Here is a 22,698-nt window from a genome sequence, read left to right as displayed (position 1 = left end):
GCCACTAATGATTTTACAAAGATAAAAAAAATTTTTTAATTTTTAGATAAAACTTCTATTTGATATGTGTGTTATATATTGAGATGCAATACTGTACTTCTAGCCAAAAAAAGAGAGAAAGAAATTTTTTTTTTAATGAAGAAACGGGGAATTATAACCTTTTCACTATTTGTTTCACTATAACTGGATCAAATATATATCCTCAAACAAATCCAGTTATTTCATGCTTATTTTCATATAATTCTATACTGAAAACAATTTTGATGATGATTTCTCTAGACTACTCTTATTCATCATTTTGTAACGATAGTAAAGTTTGTTAGTCTAGTAATATCATTTCAAAGTAATACTATTTCGAGTTAGAAAAGAGAGTGAATTAAAATAGAAGCGAAAAAGATCATATATATATGGTCAAAACGAATATTGATCTAATAATATTTTTGCATAAATCTTAATAATTTCCAGTTCAAACAAATTGCACCGGTTATTTGTCGGTCTCGAAACAGTCCAGTTAAGAAATGATGGTCGAATCGACATCGATATGATAATTTCGACGTCAATTTGATGTCGTTCAACGGCTAATTGACAATCATTTATCACTGGGATAATCCTAAATTAAAATTGGAATATGTAATATCACAAATTATAATAATTAATAATAAATTGATAAATGAATAATAATCTGATACTAATGCATCTTAAAAAATGTTGTGAAAAATTTATTAAATTACTTGTCAATTTAATTTGTAATATTACGTCTCCAAATTCAGTTTGCTTGAATTGAAAGTTATAAGATTCACATAAAAATCATAAGACAATCTGCTTTGACCGAATATGATTTTCTTAGCTTATTTTATTGATCATTTCTTGATTGATTTATACTTACTATTAATAGAATTTTTTATATTTATTTTGCAATATTAGGATTCCTTTTTCTTAATTTTTAAGCCAAGTGATTGGTTCGAAAGTTCGTCTTTCGAGACGTCGCAATGATAATCACTCGACAGTCAAATATTTTCTTAAAGATATTCCAACGGAAATAAATAATGTACTATTTAGGTTGTATTCCAAATTTATTGCCAGCGCTAAAAATTTATAATTTACGTTACATATACTACAGATTCTCAGCATTGAATGAATTTTGGAATACAGCCTTAATATATAAATATAATTAGAAATAAGAGAAAGAGATATAAGTAAATTAAAAATTATCTACATAAATGCAGAGAAAACATAAAGTTTGTGTTTAACTCTAAGAAATAAAATTGAGGTTGATTCAATTGTATCAATATTAAACTTAATTTAATACTTTTACTATCTTTTTTTATAGTGTCGCGTAATAGAGACAAAAGAGAGAAAATTCTAGGAGCTATTGATGTAATCGAGCCTATAAAATAACTTCTTTTTATTGAACTGTCGAGTGATTGAAGCAAAGCCTCTATTAATCCTTGCAACCGAGACCGGCAGACCAATTGCAGATACCGCCAACCGGATCGAAGGACAGTTTGTCGGGACAAGTGTACTCGGTTCCGATCACCTGACCGTTCACCATACGAGCGCAAGAGATGAATTTTTTACACGAGTGCGGATGCGGGAAATTGCCTTGGTCCATGCAACGTATGGTACCCTTACTCGTGAGGAAGAGTTTACTGTTGAGGACGGATTTGCCGATGACAATCGGCGCCTCATCCTCGTAATAATCATAGTCAATCACTGGTAGTCTTCTAGGCCTTGTAGTCGTGTTCACCGTAGGCCTGTCTTTCGTCTGAGATCTCTGGCGGCTTCGAAAGTTCATATCATATCTTGAAACTGTCCTACTGGTCGTAGGATCTGTTCTAGGTATCACGGTGGTGCTTATCTTGCGCCTATCGATATCCCTTAATGGTGTTCGACCTAGTTATAGAACCTGATTAGTCTTTTGTCACTTTGATATTACTGAGAAGGCAAGCAGGTCACTGATTCCCATAGTAAGAGAGCGTCGAAGTGAAAAGATCGAAATTCATTAGTAAGACATCAATCAATGATAAATGATGAGAGCCAATAGCTGCACAGAGATTGAAAGACGAAGAGACGAATGTCTCGATAACCTTGTCAGGAATATCATAAATACATGCGTAAAATTGTGTTAACAAATCCGATTTAGAATGAGTACCAACGAACGTACGAACAGTTTTACAAAAACATACTATTCCTGAGAAGGTCGACATTTTACAACCAGCCAACCATTTAAACCCTATCAGTTCGATTGAAGGATTCATGCCATGTACTGTCCAGTCGATAATGGCATGAATTCAACGATTAGTGATTAATTCGCTTAGCAAATTGTGAATAAACATGGCCATAAGAGAGAAAGAAACGATATTGATAGTATGCGTGGAAATTAACAATTGCATTAGTATGAACGGCTGACATTAATTGAGACAAATTCGGAAGAGATCCGCGTATAAATCGCGAAATTGCGCAATCGAAAAAGGAATAGAATAAAAAACAGATGATAAAAGCGAAAATCATGAAAAAGATATGCGTAATGAATGAATTATTTGATTGAATGATGACGTTATCGCGAAGTATTTTTAAGAAGACAGTCTTTTGAACGTTTTAGCTAGCGTCATACGATTTGACGTAAATTGAGGAGCTGACAAGACAGATTATTAGGGTCATCGTTAAACAATTATCAAAAATGACCCCGAAACGAAGGAGCTGGTCGCGACGGTCTTGAAATAAATCGATTGCCATTAAAAACGCATAGCTACCGATGTAATCCGTGAAGAGAATGAAGTATATGATGACTTAGTATATGGACTTCAGATTAGAAGAATTAGAAAATCGGATGGCGTGGTTTCTAACAAATATAATGTACCAATGTCTGACGTCGAGGACGGCGAATCCGATAGCGTCACCGCGAATTCTTGGGCGCGGATGCTTTGATCGGACACGTCTGCATTCTGATCATGCAAGACGATAGCCGGCTTAACATAGGACTCGGTGCCTTCGAATGCGTCTGAAAGAAGAAATGGTTCGAAAAAAAGATAAAATTAAAACAGGAAAGACAAAATTAAATTAAACTTTTTAAAAAATATGGAAATGAAGAAATGAAACGAAGTAAATGCTACTTTTAAGTGAACCTACCGATAAAATCTATCCTCGATGATATTGTGGTCTCAACCGGTCTACGTCTTCGATGAACAGTATTCGATAAGGTGTTGGTTAGCGGAGCGATCGTTGTGAACGGCGTCGGTTTCCTACGTCTATTAGAATGTCCACTTTCTGAGTTGCGATTAATCGATTTATTATTCATCACCTGCTCGAGATACAATTGATTTATAATACTAGAAATAATACAAATTAATATCACAATATTACAATATTATCATTCCAGTTAAATGCACATATGTGCATTCGCAAATTTTGACAAAGCAAAGCTCTTACGATAGATTCATGATAAAGATAAATAAGAACTCTAGAAAATCTAATATTTCAACACAGACAACACAAACATCTATAAGTCTTTTAAAGCATTTAAAAAATGTTTCATTTATATTTATATCTCATTTATATTAATATCTACTTTATAATCCGTATTCATATCTCACTTTATTGACAAATGCGTGCATTTAACATGTAATTTATGTTACATATGTTAAAATTCAGAAACAGATACGCATATTTATCGAAAGAGATATGAATATATTTTTTAGTTTTTTTTATACATCTTATCCAAAGTGCTTTTTAATCATTAGAATATTCTTCAAATATTTTTTACGTATTGTAAAAGATTTAAAAAATTTTTCAATCATTCTTTTAAAAATATCTGAAATATCTCTTAAATTCTTTTAGATTCTAGGTTCCATTGAAATTTTGTGTTTGCGATGTTTCACGTGTTAAAATATTAATCATTGATCCAGGCATTAAAACGTTGAAGATAACTTGTCAGAAAAAATAATGGACGTTCACAAAAATGCGTGCCTTTTGAAAAGATATTTGCTAATTTCTAATGCTAAGAAGAAATAGCAGCAAAGGAAGATATTCCTTGATCTGTTCGCGTCCCAAAATGTTTGCTCAGAGAGAAAAATTAGGTTTCCAATTTAATCCGGAATAGATAGATTTTTAATAGTCAGAAGAAAAAGAACGCATAGGCTAGTAATATGTCTTAGAAATATGATGATGACGTAGTAGCGTAAAAGACTCCTTTTATTTCACGGAAAGTATTTTACTTAGATCCAGTGAGAGGCGATGACCGAGGTTTTGCCAAACTGCCATTCAAGAGAAGCCACTAAGTTATAATCGATTCTTTTTTTAATTTCAATTACAATCGGTTCTTTCCAAATTAATCATTCGTGTTCATATACCATTAATTGATTATATGAAATTATATTTTGATTTGATATCAAAAATATGATGATTATGGTCAGCAATCGAACGAATGATTATATTAAGCGGTTGAAAGTAATCTTCATAGCCGCTTTGTATTATTCTCTAAAGTCTTTCCGAGAAGTATACCGATCGATTAGACACCAAAAGCAGGTTCAGAAGAGATTATATGTTGAGTAAGAGGCGAATCTTCAGGCGAAAGACGTTAAATGATGATTTCTGCGAGAAAATTATGCTTCAAGAGGTCTTTTGGTTAGCGTCAAGAAGAGGTAGTGGTACTCGTAGTAGTAAGTCAGTTCTACTAGGGTTCCTCATTAGTTTTTTGCAGCGTTTTGTTCTTATGTTTTCGTTTTGGTTAGGGCAACATGCGATCAAGAAAATAATGTTATCAATTTAAAGTAGATCTTCGACTTAAAGCTGCACTGACCTCGAGTGAGAATCGATCAGTGTCCTTCTCGATCGGAACAGACGTCCTCGTGGTTTGCGACTCCGTGTCTTCTGGCTGTTTAGTCATCGCCTCCTCTTCCTCGGATTTAGAATACTTCATCATCTTTTTCTTGTCGGGAAGATTATTGCCCATATGAAGATTACTTAAAAAATGGAACGTGTTAAGTACTTGAGAATCTTTCCTAGCAAAATCAGAATCGACATTTGTTTCTTCAGCTACTGAATCTCTTTCCTTGGATGTAGATTTGACATTTTTCAATGCATCTTCCATTCTTCTTTGTGCGTCTTCTCCATTAAAAAGATTCTCATGAAGATTACTAGAAAAATTATGTTGAAAATCTTTATCAGAAAAATTAGAATCAGAATTTATACTCGTTTGTTTAATTGTTGAATTGTTTTCCTCGGATCTAGGCTTGATGCTTTTCAATGCAACTCTCATTCTCCTTTTAGTTCCATGTTTGACAGGAAAATTTTTGCGAAAATTATTTGAAAAGCTGTCTCTACTTCCATTGGTGAAATTAGGATCTACAGTTATTCCTTCAACTATTGAATTCTTTTCCGGATCAGATTTAAGTTTGACGTTCTTTAATACAACTCTCACTCTTCTAGTCCTATATTCAATAGGAAGATTCTTAACGTTGCGAAAATTATTTAAAAAAGTGTCTTGTAGATTTTCATTGATAGAATCAGGCTCTACAATTATTTCTTCTGTTGGATTCTTTTCTTCAGTCTTAGGTTTAACGCTTTTTAATACTCTCATTCTTCTTCCAGTCCTATATTCAACGGGAAAATTCTTAGCGCTGTAAAAATTATTAGAAAAAGTACCTTGGAGACTTTCATTGGTAAAATCATCTTCTGTACTGACTTTTTCAGTTTTTGTCTCCTCTTCTTCAGATTTAGATTTAATTCTCTTTAATACAACTCTCATTTTTCTTCTTGTTTTTTCTTCATTGGGAAAATTCTGACTTATGTTACGATTATTTAAAAAATTATTTTGAAAATTTTTATTGGCAAAATCAGGATTTGTTTCTTCAATCGTGGAATTCTTCTCTTCAATTTTAGATCTAACATTCTTCAATACTCTCATTCTTCTTCTTGTGATTCTTTTGTCAGAAAGATTCTTATTTGCGTAAGAACTTTTCGGAAAATTGTCTCGCAGATTTGTATTGATAGAATCAAAATCTACTCTTTCTCCTTCGATTAGGTTCTTTTCCTCGGATTTAGGTTTATCTTTTGGATTTTCTAGTTCAGAAAAATTCTTAGCTACATAAAGATTATTTTGAATATTAGCTGGAAAACTTTTATTAATAGAACTAGAATTGGTACTGATGTTTTTTATTGTTGACAAACTTTCTTTAGACTGTTTCAATATAATTTCTTGTTTTTCTTTAATATTTTCATTCTCATAATGAGTTTGAAGTGTTTCATTCTCAATAATGATAGGTGTCTGAAGAAATATTGTTGTTTCTTCTGTGGGTAAAATGATATTCGTTTTTTCCTTGATTCTTTTCTTCAGTACAACTTTCCTTCTTCTCATATTTTTCATCTGATCATAAGCATGATCAGTAATATTTTGAACATCAATAGTATCTTGATCGGATCTAATAGTATTATTGAACGCTTTAGAATTAATTCTGATTCTTTTTTGTATGATTCTTCTTTTACGATTCTTCTCGATCGCTTTTGAAGACGAAATATGAGCAGTAGGTCTTTGTGATCGTCTACGGTACAATGTAACCTGATGTTCATTAGTTCTTTGTAATGTTGTAGGACTTCCAAGCCAATTGTTTGTTCGATTTAAAACGCGACGTTTAGCAGTTTTTTGACTGAATTGATAATTGGTTGTGTTCAATTCCAAAATCGTTTGATTCTGGTTTTCTGTAATCTTTGAAATACTTTCTTCTGACATCTTTATTTCTGGAGCTGTAGAATCATTCCTCATTTGGGCAGAACTCAATTTGCTAATGGTCGCAATTGTTTGATCTTCAGTTTGACTTTGTGTTTTTATTGACATAGCTTCCTTAAAATCTGTTTTTTGTTCTAGCATTAAAGACTCTTCATTTATTGTTCGTACAAAATCTGATTTATAAGTGTTCGTAGTTGTTTGAATAGTGGAGTTTATCGCAATCAATTCGTCAGTAGTCGTAAAGGGTGTCGTAGAAGCTGTAGATTGTTCTACAGCTACAATCGTTTTGTTAGTAATTAATGTTGTAATTGAAGGAGTTTGAGTGATTATCGGAGTCGAGGAATTTTCATCTCCTTGGGTTGACAATGTAGCTGTTACAACAGATAATGCTTCGAAATTTGTACTAGAATGAGGCTTTGGATATACGATCACTGTCGAAGTAAATGTTGAAGGGATTTCGAACGTAGGAATTTCAGTAGTAATTTCAGTAGTCTCTGCAATTGTTGTAACGGCTAATATCTCGGAATTGCTGCTAATATTAAAATTACTTGAATTTGCGAGATGTATTGTAGAGGATTCAGGCGTTAAAATTGTAGAAACAGAATTTGTTGAAGTTATGTCTGTATTCATAATTAGAGCCTTGGGCGAAGTCACAGAACTATTTTTAGATCGAATTGTAATTGGCGAGATCTCGCTAGTTGAAGAAGTGGAAGGAATGTTTGTATTTATAGACGATGTAATTACATTAAGATCAGTAGTCGTTGGAATAATTACATTAAGAGGCGTAGTCATTATATTTGTTGTTACATTAGTGTTTATATCTGCGAGATTATTCGTTGTCATGGGTGCAGTTGCATGTATATGTTGTGTGTTCGTAGTTGAAGGAATGACTGTTAATGGTGAAGTAGTGACGGAAATTGTAGCATTCTTAATTGTGAATGTGGAATAATTTTTAGTTATGGAAAATGTTTCATCTGTAACACTCGCAGCTGTAACCAAGGTTGTAGAATCAACATCGTACGTACTTATAGTTGTTGGAATTGCATCTGTGGAATAATTTATTATTGAAGAAGTAATACCAATATTAGCATTTGTAATTTGCACTGTAGTCATATTTGCAGAATCATTTGCAATTTCCTGTACATTAGCAGTTATTGGTGTGGATATAATATTTTTTACGGCTCCAGCATTTGTTACTGTAGTTACATGATCGGTTACAACTGTAGTAGTCTCCGGAATTATATTTACATTTGTAGAAGGAATTTCACTTTCAGTATTTGTTGCGAATGTAATCGTAGTTGCAGGATCAGTCAGAATTGCATTCTCAATTAATGGATTATCAGTTACGGAATAATTTGGAGTAGTTTCTACTTCAGTACTTATAATTGTGGGTGTATAGATTATGGCAATTTCAGTCGCAACTGTAGGTGCTTTTGAAACTGCTATCGTCGATGACGTCGTAACAGAATGCGTTATAGGAACATTCATGATTGTAGAATCATCCGAAAACGTTAAAATATCAGCAGTTGTGGCATCATTTGATGGAATAGTTTTTAAAATCGAAGGAGTTGCTGCGATTATTGAATTTGTTAAAGTCACTATCTCAGTTACATTACTTTCTGAGTCTTCAGTTTTGGCATTAGAATTCGCAAGATTATTATAAACGCTTAGAATTTCAGGAGATGTAAAATCATCGGGTACCGTTAGAGAAGTTGTCGATATGGTCGAAGCCGTAGGAAGTTTATTTCTTGAAGCCAAAGTCGAAGCTTCAGTAGTTAGAGAAGCACTTCTTAAAGTGTTAGTTACGGCATAAATAGAATCGCTCTCCGTTTGTCTTATAGCGTCCTTGATTGGTGAAACAGTAGTCCTATTTCTTTTCTTTGCCACTATACGTCTGCCCGTCCACAACGGTGTGATGGTTTCGTTGTATCTATTTACAGCGAGGGCGATTTTTCGTTTTGTCGAAGATGCGTCATAAGAGTTAAAAAGTGGCGTCATATGGTCAAAATTACGCAACAATTTTTCTCTGTTGGATATTGGCCTATCGACAAGAACAGTAATTAAGTCAGATTTTTCATGATTTGAAGTCTCAGCGTTTGAAAAAGTCATTGAAGAATTGGGTACGGAATATTTCTCTCCGCGAAAATTGATACGTTTGTCGTTAATGATATTTACATTGTCGTCGAGAAGATTAAGTCCTGATTCAATCTGATCATTATAAACAACAGTAACAGCCTCATCAGGCATAGAAACGTCGGAAATTAAAATGGTTTCCGTCTGCTGTTCAACGGGAATATCAGTCGTTGTATAAAGTGGCGTAGATCTATCCACCAAAATCGATGATGCATTTTCGCTTCTGGTGATGTAAAACCCACGCATTACCGGATTAGAAATCAGACTAATGAGAGAAATGCTGCGCATTGTCGTTGGTTTCAAATAAATCGAATTGGTAGATGTCTTTCGTTTAGTCTCGTCTTCTTGAATAGTGTTCGTGACTGAAACTCGTTCATCAAAGTTTGTAACGTCATCTTTTCTTAAAGTGCGAGATCTGTTTTCTGAAGCTTGTTGCAGCCACGAATCACCGGTTTCTTCAATTATGTCTCTCGGTGATTGGACGCTCTCTTTTTCACCATCTTGCGATTCGTCTGTTCCTCTCAACAACTTCTCGACATTCTGCCGGCTAATATCGTTGTCCACATCGTTACGCAACAAGTGCAAGAGTATGGATGACGACGTCATAGCAGTACGATCGTCGTAGTAAGTCGTCGGATAGCCAATCAGCTCCTTCAGAGTCGGCAGCCTAATAGCTTCCGAATCGGCGACCTGAAAATCAGAATAATGCAGCGCGCTTTAATATGGAGGTTCTTAAAAACCTCTCTGTTTCTCCTTGTTCTCTCCCTTCATAGTTTATTTTTTTGCAATCTTCTTCTTTCTGTCTTTCTGTCTATGCGTGAGCTGCGCCAGTTTGGAGGAAAAAAGAAGGAACATGAAGAGGAAGACTCTTTAGTTATCTATTGAAGCGCCGTGAACGTGTCTTGCTTGCTGCGTTAATTTGGATCGATTAAGGAATCATCCTAGGACATCGATAGTGTTTAATGATTATTGTATTTGTGGTAAGTAAAAGTATATCATCGAGAAAGTTATCAGAGGTTTCAGTCAAAAGTCCCTCTCTGAGAAGCGGATGAAGAAGGTGCTCGTTATGATTCAGTCATTATTGATGATGTGAGAATGATGCGTGAAGACGATTATTCAGTCGTCGGTCGTCGTGAGCTATAACGAGTCCTTGTCCTTTTGATTCACATAGTTATATTTAATGTCCATCTCATAGAACAATCTTAAATATAATATAATTAAATTTGTTAAGAGTGTTATATACATTAGTGACCTTTAAATGTCTACTAACACTTTAACGTTCCTTCCGATAAATCGGCGATCGCAATTGTTTCTTAATTACTTAATGGCTGGATCTATGTACATTATCGTTGACTACATTAATAAATAGTACGACATTCGACTATTATTTCGCGGAGCTCTTGCCAGCGATCAGATTGCTGAATACTGACTCGATTTCGATAGTCGAAGACTCATAAGATTCTGTAGTGAATCGATCATCATAACGATAATTGAACTCGCCCTCGATGGGCAAGGTGGATCGCTCGATACCATAACGAACTTCGTTGGCAGAGTCATCATTAACTCCAGTCACCAAAATTGATGGAATTGTTGGAGAGAATTGATCCGCTGGTATCCTCGTGGTCGATGTCAATGACGAATACTTGGTCTTGATGAGGATCTTCTGCCGCTCCGTGGTACCGGACTCTGTTACCGAGGTCACCAATCTAGTTACGGATGGTTTTACTGTAGTACGCGTATAATATGGATCAATTAAATTTTGCGAGTCAAAAAAATCGTTGCTCCTTGGCGTCGTTGTTCTCAGTGATTGGTGTTTCCGATGGAAAGCATCCGCAGCGTAATCAAATTTTTTCATCGGTATCAGAGTCTCCGTGATTGCCGCTTCCGTACTGGTCGACGTACGTTTTGGGTACGAACGTGTTCTGAAATATTGCCAAGTGCTCGTAGATTCCGGACTCGGCTGCGTAGTTTTTTCCTCGATTTTAACATTATTCCGATTTAGAAGCTTATAACGCATTCGCGGCTGCCGGAAGCCGGATTGTCTCAGTCTGGCATTCCTTGTCTCTGGTGTCTCCTCGGATTCTTCAGGTGCAGAATCTAACGGAGGATATCGCCTCGGCGATAAAGCTTCTTCAGGATCGAATGGCCTCTTCAATATTATTGGAACCTTGTATCGTGGCCGAATCTCAGGTCCGCGAGTAACAATTGGTGTTAATCGATACGTATTATTTTCTGTAAACTCTGTTCTCGCAATTTTACGGTCTTCAACATCTTCAATATAAGCTGAAGAATAATTTATTTGATCTCTTAACGAAGTCGTGGTATAATGTTTCCAGAATTCCAAGGTGTCATCCGAAAAACCATTTGTCGAAATCGATTTGTTTCTCAGAGTCGTACCTTTTACAATGTCTTGTCTAGCTAAGTCACGAGATCTGTTTGTATTCTCTTTTTCTTCTCCTTCTTTCTCTTCCTTATATTTAAGATTATCGTAAAGTATATTAACGATGCTAGGAGAAACTGGACGTCCAATAAATAAGTGGTTTTTGCGTTTTGAGAGAATCTCAAGGCTGCTGTTTTCCGTTGATAACAGCGCAGGAACGTATTGATTGGTGGTGTTCCCTGAAGATGATACAGGATTCTTGCGAATGAACTTCTTACGTGCGTATCTCGAATCGAAAGTCGATCTTGCAACTGAAAATGAATCCGATTCCGTCGTAAATGGTGTAGTAGTTGCTTGCGTACGAGTGGTAGCTGAATCTGAATCCGATGTGGACAACGTGGTAGTTATTTGCATGCGAGTAGTGGATAAATTCTCAGCTTCAGTAGATGGTATTAATACATCTTCTAAAAACATACTTTCAGTGTTATAAGTAGTGTCTGTCGCCAACGTTGATTCAATTGTAGTAACTTCAGTATCCATTTCAATCGTTGACCGCTGAACCTCGTCAGCATCTGTGTTAATCGTTGATATAGTAGCAGTGCTGAGAATATCTGTAACTTCTTCGCTTGATGTCGTCGTGGTTTCAATTGCAGGAGTCTCCAAAGTAACCTTCGTGAAACCATCAGGGTTGTAATCGGCAGACAAAGTGGTTTCCGTGACAGTCAAAGTTGAATCTTCCATTTCTCTCGTAAATCCGGTTAAATCAGTAACAATCGTCGATTCTTCAGTATTTTGGCTTATTAAAGTAACCTCTGTCTGATTAATAGAAACTGTCGATTTTTCAATATCTTTATCGCTTCCCATTGGAATCGTCGGTTTTAAAAGAAGACTCGAATCTTTTTCTTCTTCGAGGGAAACTTCAATCGATGTTGAAGTATTTTGAAGTGGACGTTTACGTTTTATCACTTTTCGTCTGCGAGGCCCTTGAGATGTTTCCTCTTCTTCTGTTTCAATAATATTGACAACTGTGCTCGATGATATTGGTCTCTTTCTTAGGAAAATTTTTCTTTTTCTTGATGTTCCCGATGTTTTTTCTGCAACATCAAAGACGCGTTCGGTAGAAACAATCGTCACCAAATCGGGATTAAATTGAGTTTCGATGCGAGTGGTCGTTGTGGCAACAGTATCTTTAGATTGATTGCTTGCATCTATTTTATTGCTAGATATAGTTGTTACATCAATTGCGATTGGTTTCAAATCGTAGATCGGCTGGATAGTGTTGGATTCAACAACGGAATCAATTTTTGCGGTTGATTGATTAATAACAACGCCATTCAACAAATCATTTCCCTCAATCCTGTCAGTTTCCGCAGAAGTACTTGTTCTGAAAGTTTTTAGTGTCGATGCTATGTGTTTTTGGTTCAAGTCATCGTTTACTTTTTGCAACGACTCTTCCACGTTGTTTCTCTTTCTTGTGTATTTCGTTCTGTCATACAATTCGCGATTAACTGTCGGCTTTCTAAATACCCTGATGTTCGTTATTTTATTATTCTCCTCGTCAGATTGCGATTGATACAACGGATTTTTTCTAGAACCACCTTGTGTTATTCTTACTATCGGGCTATCATCCAATTCATTGGCTTTAATAGATTCTGAGTTATTGACTCTGCTGCTAGGTCTTCGATATCTTCTCTTAACATCATCAATGGTAACTGTACCAACGGTAGTTGAAGTTGTTGTTCTGCCTCTTTCTCTGAACTTAAGGCCTGGGACGGAGTTCACGGAAACGTCTTGCGTCTTTGATCTCGAAGTTGGTGGAGTGTATCTGTTGGATCCCCTGCCACGTGATCTATTAAGGTCCTTGCTCCTGGATGTGAAAGTCTCCGCATGCGGAATGTCCACTTGATCCACTAACTCCTCCTCGGTAACTTGTTTGACTGGTTTTGTCCTTAATCGAATTCGCCCCAGAACCGGATTGGACGGACGCGTAGAATTTCGCGGCGTAATACTCACCTTGGACCTGCTCAATGGAGTCGTAGCCGTCGTCGTCGTTTCTAATGAACCGGATCTTCGTCTGGTAAAACCGAAAGGTCGCGGTTGCGACACTGCGGCGATCGTTGATCTGCTTGCTAACGTCGTTGTTGTTGTTGTCGTCGTCGACTGGCTTAAATTACTGCTAATTGCCGGCAATGTTGTAAATAAGATCTCCGTTGCCGAATCTTCCACCAGTTTCATCGAGTCAGTGGTGGAGTCGAGGTCCGTTCTAGAGCTAACATTAGATGAATTTTCTGATGGTTCTGGTGGTTCAACACTAATTGTGGTGATAACTTCGGTGGAAGTCGAAATAGTCGTTGCAGGCGTTGTAGACAACGAAACAGTCGTATTAACTGTTTTTCTAGATACTTCTGGATATTCTTCTAATCTCGTTGGTGAAGTCGTCTCGCTAATCTCTGATATTATGCTAGACAAACCTTCCGAAGTTTTCAAAGTGGTACTTCTGAATCTTTGTATGTTAGAGTACCTAAAAAATAAATAAAAACATGCATAGTAATATAAAAGAAAATGAAAAGTAATATAAAAATATTGTAGCAAATAATTATATATAGAAACCTAGTTTTGGTTGTTGATGAATCATTATCTTTGTCTGCTGATTGATGATTCGTGCTTTTATTTTCTCTTTTCTCTGATTTTCTGAAGTTGTTATAAGAAATAAGAATCTTATAAAAATAATAAATGTAGGTAGTACATTATATTTAGATATATATTATACATATAATTATATTATGTTATCATATATTTACAATTTTTTTCTTGTACCTGAAACCTGAATCACGATTTCGAAAAGGTTTAGACGTTTCAGAGCTTGCTTCATTATCATGTTGTCTAAAAATAATTATTATGTAATATTAATTTTTAATAAATTTTTAATAGAACAGAGCGCGAATAATTGTATCATTGAAAATATGTTTACTTTGAAGAAACGATCGGTCGTCGTCTGCGAGTCGGTTTTTCCTCCTCGATTTCAATTTCCTTCCCTTCCACGTCATTCTCGATTCTGAAAATTTCATATCATGAGAGATACAATATTTTTACAATATACGAGATAAATCATTTATTTTGTCAATTATCTTACTTAGACGTCGTGGTGGAAGGTCGTGTTCGTCGAATATTTACATAACTTGGCGTCACTCGTTGAGTGGATAAGCTATCTTTTAACGGGTTACTAATGCTTTTTCCCTCAGAAGAAGCTACATCACTGTTGTCTTCCTCATCCTCATTGATATCTTCGTTCTCGGATGAAGATTCTTTCGTGATCGATCTAATCAATATCAGAATCGTAACTAAAAGGTATATGAATTAAACATTTACAATTTATAAAATTAGTTTTATCAACAATTAAATTTAAGAAACAAATTTCTAATAAAATTAAATAAACAAAACAACAATGTATAGGATTGAGTCAAGTATGGAAAACGTTGCGCAGAAAATTATTCGCTATAATTAAAAATTAATAAAATCTATTTATTAGTAATAAAAAGATTTTTAATTATAACGAATAATTTTCTGCGCAACAATTTGCCCATATTGTTGTTTTCTTTATTTAGTTTTATCAACATTGGTCTCAATTTAATTTTCTGCAAAATTATGATTAACAGAAAGAAAAAATATATAAACCACGATGGAAATTAATTAAACTTAATAAGTATAAGTAATTAATATAAAATGTGTGATATTATTTTTACTAATAATACATTTATAATAATCAAACAAGTGACTGACTTGGATCTTTCGATGGTGACATATTGAGGTTTTTGTGATCGTCTAAGACTCTTCACTTCAGGGATATCGTCCAAACCTTCGAATTGTGCTCTTCCTGGCCCGTTCACGTAACTGGTTTCCGAGGACGATAACACGGGTCGATGATTACCAATTCTGTTCGTTTGGCGATTCAGTACACGTTCATATAAACTACGACTAATCGTAGCCGGTGTGACACTTTCGCTGCCTGATTTGGTATCCGAATTCTTTTCTTGAAATAGCAATTGCTTTTCCAACTCTTCTATTCCTCCTAAAATAAAAAAATTCTTTAAATTATTTATTTTAAAATATAATATAAAAATATAATATAAAAGATTTCCTAGCAAAAGAGATATATCAATATTATAAAAAATATTGCATAAAAATCAATAAAAGGTAATATAAAAAAAAGAACTGAAAGAATTAAAAGAAGAATTAAAATTACTTAGAGTTATTTTAATTGCAGAGGGTGTTAATGTTATAGAATCATTAGAAAGGTAGCTACATTGTAGTTATATCTATTTATATTTAACAAACTTATACTTGCCAGCTTTTTTGATAAGATCGATGAGTTCTTTGATAACTTTTGGATCTTCCTCGTCTTCGCTGTCAATTTTTTCTCGTTCACTTGGTTTCGAAGTGGTCGTCGTAGTAGTAGTAGTTGGTCTATTTCTAGTAAGTGTTTTATACACAAGCGGTCTCATTGTTGTAGTAGTTATCGGTTCTTCCTTCTCCTCCTCTTCCTCTTCTTCCACTTCTTCGTCTTCCTCATCATCCTCTTCTAGATTGTCATCCTCTTCCGAATCGTACTCTTCTGATTCCTCTTTTGCGGTTGTTGTGCTGTGCAAGTAAGTTGTTCGACTTGTTGCGGCCGTAATGGGTGATCTAGTGGTAGAGACGATCGATGTTTTCGATGTCTTGGGACAAATTACGTTACGCGGATAATCACAAGAATCCGCCCCTTTGTTGAATACCAATCCTGTGAAAATCCAAAAGGTATTATTACGAACAAATCAAAAATTTATGTTCTAGTCTCAGATCTAGCAATAAATGGAAATAATATAACTATTATCTAGAGTAAATTATAACATCAATGTTATGTTACTATGGATGCTATCAAAGAGACGCTATTAACACTATTTGTGTCATTTTTGTTTTACGTTTAACAAACGATGAAGGTGGAAGACTCCAACAGCATTTACTAATACATCTCGAATGCATTCTATTAGTTAGTGTTTACTGAATAATATTTAAAAATTCAAATTTTTTGAATTAATTTTTTATTCGTATCATTTATTTAAATTTTTAATTTTTTAATTTTATATATATATATATATATATATATATACATTTCATGCTTATCTTTTCCTTTTTTCTCATAAAGTTATATTCTCATAAAGTTATATTCTCATAAAATTAATAATTTAAGAATTAACTGTTAAAACGTAATAAAAATTATTAGTAGAATAAAATTACCTGATGGACAGATGAATTGATGCGCAACTACGCCAAGTCCACCGGGACCACTATCAAGACACCAGAAATATTTCTTGCAATCACGAGGATGCGGAAAGAAGCCTTCATCCTCACATTTAAAATCTGTAAAATGTAAAATACGTAGTAAAAATAAATGTTTATCTTTGTCCCAAATACTTTTATATATTAAATTGAGATATTCCAAAATCTGAGAGCAAGAATTCAATTAATCATTGTTTAAAACATGTTTATCTCGTGATTTTCACGGAAATTTACCAGTTCCTGGATCGGGTGTAGTTGGTGGTTCGGGAGTCGTTAGCTTGTTGCTTAAGGATTCTTCATTCTCACCAATCTTGTTTTGTCCCTTACGTCTGGAATGCTTTCTACGAGTAGTACGATCGGCAGCACTTTGCGTTTTACTCCTGTTTTGATTCTTCGGTCGCTCGGTTTTCTCTGTAACTCTTACAGTGTTTCTACCCTCTGTGTCTTCATCTGATAATGGATCATATGATCTCCTAGATACTTCCCGATCTTCCTGTTCTTCCTTGCTCGCTTGTGAAATGGTACGGTATTTTGGTCTTGAAGAGGACACACGTTTGCTGATAATTGGAGCAGATGTAGTGCTACTTCTTCGGTTACTTATACTCGACTTACGAGTGCTGCTTTGCGTATTTTGCGTGCGGGTTTTTTTACGACTATCTACTGACTTCGTCTTGTCGATTGTATTCCTGCTATATAATAATAATAATAATTTTTATATGTATAATAATATTAAATTATAAATAGAAATAAAAAATATTTAACACCAAAAATAAGATTTCGAATTAAAAAAATTTACATTTTGTTTTCATCAATTACACAAACTCACAAAAAAATATTCTGTGTTGGGGAAGACCCAGCTATTCTTATGTATTTTGAATCGCTGAATATGAATCTGACATCAAAATAGGACCATTCAGAGTAAATTTTCAATCTAAAGCGAAAAAATGATCCTTTTTTTTCCCATTTTTGACCCATTTGAATGGATCTCCATTCAAGCACAAGATACTTTTTTTTGTAGGTCTATATTATCATTTATTAATTTGATGTCTTGTATAAATATTTAAGATGACTTATATAATAACGTTAATAATACACTAAAACACTATCGTGTCTTTAGATAATTATTGTAATGTAATATTATTATCTAATACATATATTACGTATTATAATTATATCATAATATAATATTATATCATAATATAATAATATAGTTTAAAGTGCTGTTTCTTAAATTGATATTTGTTGCTAATAAAATTTGTTAACATATTATTATATATACATATATAAGATTACCTATTATCCATAAGCAACGCTTCTTTGGCAGCCTCAATCAATGGATAAGGTCGACCGTGGCATTTCCCACGAAAATCATCATTATCTATCGACCAGAACATAATGCCTCCCAATTTCTTCTCATTCACATAATGAGCTTTCAATTTGACTATATCCTCGTCGTCATATCCTACCCACTGATTGTCTTTGAAGGCGTATGGTCCCATGGCTTTTGGATTTGGTTGAATAACTTCCCATTCGTCCGAATCTGCTATACTCTCACAAATCTTAAAAACAAATGTTTAATTTTCAATTTTAAATATATAAATAAAAAACATATGCTTATAAATTTAAATACATAGAATTTTTATATGTGCATATTTTATAAATTTTATGTATTCTTAGATAATATAGAACTGATCCATTATATAATTACATAAAAGACTACATACATAGTATATAGATTCCCACAAAATTATATAAGCACTTAAACTCCAACTATTTCTATTGGTTGTGTGCAATAAAATTTACCTCATAATAGGCAAGATAGCCTTTCTCTCGAGTGGCTTCTCCTTCGGTACCAGGACCATCCGCTGGTGACCCGAGTTCGGTTGCATCCTGATTGAACAATGTATATGATCGACCATATGTTGGTATTCCAAGAACGACTTTATCTGCGGACGCGCCTTTCTCCAAGAGATGAGTTATTGTATAATCCTGTTAGACATTAATGAAGGCATCTTACTAATTGATCTGATTCAAATGATAACTATAAGATCTTAATGAACAAATTCTCACAATAGTCAATTCCGCATCGTAATTGTATTCGTTGTCCTCCTCCAGGGGATACAATGGTGAATGATGATTGACAGCGGGCTCGTACGCCGAGTGATAGTCGTAAGAGAGTAAATTAATAAAGTCCAAGTATTCGTTTAGTCTGGGTACATCGTAACCTTTGTCGATATATTCAGCACCGGCGGGCATCGCCATCGATAGCAACAATCTTGATCTTCCGGTCTTCGAAGATTCTCTCTCAAACTCCTCACGAAGTTCCTATCAATTCGCAATTAATTATTTTATTTAACTTTCCGCAATTCATTCCTTCTTTGATTGAAATAAGATTGCAATCAGTTTTTTATCATTTTGCGTTTATCCACATTTCTATCTGTGAACCTTTAACATTTTTTTTATTTGCTGAGGTTTCTACAAGAAATTTTATATCTTTTTTTATGACGATAAGAAATGATTGATAAATCTACCTGCACCAAGTCAGCGTAATTGTCCTTATCTCGCGGTTTTCCGCCATCTCTAAATGCTGGATATTCCCAGTCGAGATCGAGGCCATCAAAATGATTCTGTCTAAGGAACTTAATAGCGTTCTTGACAAATTCCCGTCGTCTCGCAGAATCGGCTACCATCGGTGAAAATCTGCTGGAGCCCTCATTCCAACCGCCGATCGCCAGCATCGTCTTCAAGTTCTTATTATAGGTCTTCAAACCCGTAAACTTCGCGTATCCGCCTGTCGAGTGAACATGTTCATTGAAGAGTGAAAGTTAAACATCGGCCAAGTCATCAAAAATGATGTGTTCAGAGTTTGTCAATGTAGTGCATTAAACAACTTGATAAACAGAGCATTCTGACTAAACAGAAGCAACGCTGCTTATATTTAAATATAATAGATGTAAAATTAGAAGTAATTCTTGTTGTAACTGAAAGTAATATTTTTAACACTCGTGGGACGGTTAACATTTAGTCTTCAATTTTCTTGGTATAATTGATTCAGTTATTACATTAAGTCATAACATTACATTTTTAATAAATTTATGATACGTTCATTTTAATTGAATCGCCGTCAATATGCATATCATTGATAAATAAGTAGGTAATTAAATTATTATAATAAGGCTGCAATATTGAATTACAATCATTACAATTCTTCAATAAATTGATAATAAAATTTAACAAGTCTTGAAATAAATATTATATTTTTATACCTTTCTCGATGTCTTGATACTTGTCGAACGGTTTCAGTGCGTTTTCTTTTGTGAAACCTCCAAACGCGTAGATTAAGTGAGTACAAAGATATGGATTTATGTTTTGAGGGGAGAATTTCGCTGTGCCGGGCCGATACACTGACCAGTTCGTGTAATAACAGACAATTCTGCGTTCAGCGATTCCTAAAAAATAAAAATACACAGTTACAAGCATGAAGAATATATAAAATTGCTTTTTTTAAAGCAATTTTTAAATATATTTTTTTCAATTTTTTTAATATAGAAAGTTGTTTTTAGATTTCTATTGTATATCGTTAAATAATTATAATAATTTTTAAAGCGTTTACATAAAATAAGTTATACAAATACAAATAAATCAGATGACTGCTGAATCAACAATATATTACTATCAATAATAAGTTAGACCTAAAAAGTACTTACATACACTAATAGATTTAATAAATATAATATTGACTATGAACAAAAAAATTTTTAAATATTTAAAAATAATTAATTACATAGGTATCTAAAATCGATCTTTGATTAAAAATATTTATTTCTTATAAGCATATTGGCATTTTTTTGAAAGAAGAAGAAACGAGGTCACTTTGTTTTACAGTGACTGCTTTTCTGCTTTCAATAGAATTCTTTTGAATGAAGAGAGCTATGCATCCTAGTGCATTGAATCTTGCGCTGCAAATCGCGAAAAATTTTCGCTCTCTGGTGACACCTCTTAATAGCGTGCTTTCGGTGTTTTCACCGCTAAACGCACGTTTACGAGCTCGTGAATTAAGCGCGTCCCAGACGCATACGCCTGACTCTTCACTATATTCGCATTAAATTCGTACGTGCACATACTTGCGAACGTGGAGAGAATGCATAAACGCTACGAGAGAAAACGTTCCAACAGAGAGAAATTGACACGCGATTGGGACTTTCGTTTATGCGAAGAAATAGCGTTCGGCTCTCATAGCCGATGAGGTTCTTAAAATGCATTTCTGATATCCGGCTAGACTTATTCTGACTTATGTAGAAGAAAATATAGCAATTTTCGAAAATATATATATGTATAATTTACGATAGACAATGTGACTTGACGTCATTAGAAATTCAGACAATGCAAAATAAAAAGAATTTATTTTTTTCAAAAGCACTTATGTTGTAAAAACAATAATTTTTTTTTACACGTGTACACAACTATGATAATAGCATATAATTAATTTTATCTAAAATAATATACGAAAGGCAAAGTTAATTTTTCGAGATGTATGTAGATAAATTAAATTGAAATGTATTAAAATTGTGTTGTTTCCAACAATATTTTTGCATTAATTAACTGGTACAACATCATTTTACACAGAAAGTAAATAAAAGATCTCGTTGTATCCAGTTATATTATTTTAAATTGTTTTTTGTAAAAGCTAATCTCCTCAAATTATAGAGTCTGATGATAATGCTCAACTTTTTATAATTTCGCAAACTAAGGAGATCTTATAAAGTCATGATTATGTTAATTGAATTAGATTGTATTATTGCGGATATCATTACAGTTAATCTAACTTCCTTCAGCAAAATGTTACGAAGATCCGTAACAAGCCACGTAATCCGATCGAAAATGGCATTGCGAAAGCGAGAGACAGTATTACGAGACGGATATTGTTTCTCTCTAGCCGTCCAAGCGGTTAATTAGTCGAATGCGTGTATATCTATGCATGGAGAAGCATGCATCTCGTTGCCCCGCTTCGCACGTGCATAATCGCCCACGAAGGCTGACTTTGATGGCATGCCGAGAGTTCGCGTCTCGTACATGCAACGAGTACTTTCGAGCCGTTCGCGAATTATCCGTCGTTGCTTTCACCGATCGTGCGTGAAACGAGGCCGAACATCGTGTAGGAACAATTGTGTAGAAACACGAGCAGTACCTGTAGATTAAGGCTTACTACTGACCCTGACCGCAGGAACCAGGCGACACTTTGACGAGGTCGACGAAATATCCCTGGGCAACGTCGAAATCAGAGCAATTTCGACGAGCGTTTATCGAAGGCTTATGTATTTACGTAAAGGAAAGTTGAATGCTATCGTGTATTAATTGTAATAATAATGATTAATTGTAGATTACGTCCGTCAAAGCGATCTATCATAAACTAGAAATACTTTTGAAAAATAGAAAAAATGAGATTTTTGATAAAAATTTATACACAATATCATTTTTAGTATAAATAAGTAGGTATCTAAATCTTTAAAATATGTAATTATTTTGTACATAAAGAACTAAATTGTACGGATTACTTTCCGTTTTCTGTAAATATTTGTAAATTAATAAAAATAAAAAAAACAAAAATTTAGATTACTTTTAATGTATCATTTAAATTACTTTTATATACCCAGAGCAATAAAATTTGACCTAAATTATATCAGTTTTAATACGTTCACTAATCTTGTCCCTGATCACGTGCATATTCTATCTATTAATTTTTATTATATTATATTTCATTACTTTACATTACATTTATATTATAATCAAGTTGAAAAAGTAATTAGTCTTTTAAGTGTAAAATAATTATGTATTTAAAAAATTAAAAATAGATACTTATTTATATTAAAAATAAAATGTTTACATATTTTAATGTGATGTTAAAATTAAATGTATTAACTTTATTGTATTTTATAAATACTTACATAAAAGGGACAATATTATAAAATTCAAAAGTTTTAAAAGTAATGCCAATTATATTACGTTTTATAATTATAAAATGGTGATTAAATAAAACAGCTAAATTGAAAAATATACATATATGTGTGTGTGTATATATATATATATATATATATATATATATATATATAAACAAACAAACTAAATAATAATAATAATAATAATA

General features: G+C 33.8%; 1 protein-coding gene across 1 annotated transcript in view; it reads right to left on the bottom strand.

The window, feature by feature from the left end:
- Positions 1–1,332: 1,332 nt before the first annotated feature.
- The window catches only part of LOC105620758 (mucin-17), a 27,988-nt gene continuing 6,622 nt past the window's right edge, over positions 1,333–22,698 (bottom strand). Inside the window, 19 exon segments of the mRNA XM_012202248.1 lie at positions 1,333–1,893; positions 2,861–3,001; positions 3,130–3,301; positions 4,799–9,547; positions 10,284–11,140; positions 11,516–13,758; positions 13,848–13,928; positions 14,055–14,120; positions 14,209–14,292; positions 14,371–14,542; positions 15,007–15,306; positions 15,583–16,014; positions 16,512–16,634; positions 16,788–17,242; positions 17,847–18,112; positions 18,357–18,542; positions 18,624–18,878; positions 19,085–19,344; positions 19,820–20,002. Coding sequence (XP_012057638.1) covers positions 1,442–1,893; positions 2,861–3,001; positions 3,130–3,301; positions 4,799–9,547; positions 10,284–11,140; positions 11,516–13,758; positions 13,848–13,928; positions 14,055–14,120; positions 14,209–14,292; positions 14,371–14,542; positions 15,007–15,306; positions 15,583–16,014; positions 16,512–16,634; positions 16,788–17,242; positions 17,847–18,112; positions 18,357–18,542; positions 18,624–18,878; positions 19,085–19,344; positions 19,820–20,002 — 11,477 coding nt within the window. The 3' untranslated portion in view covers positions 1,333–1,441.

The sequence above is a fragment of the Atta cephalotes genome, assembly GCF_000143395.1.
Source record: "Atta cephalotes unplaced genomic scaffold scaffold00028, whole genome shotgun sequence".
Taxonomy (NCBI): Eukaryota; Metazoa; Arthropoda; class Insecta; order Hymenoptera; family Formicidae; genus Atta; species Atta cephalotes.
This window is presented reverse-complemented; position numbering and strand designations above follow the sequence as displayed.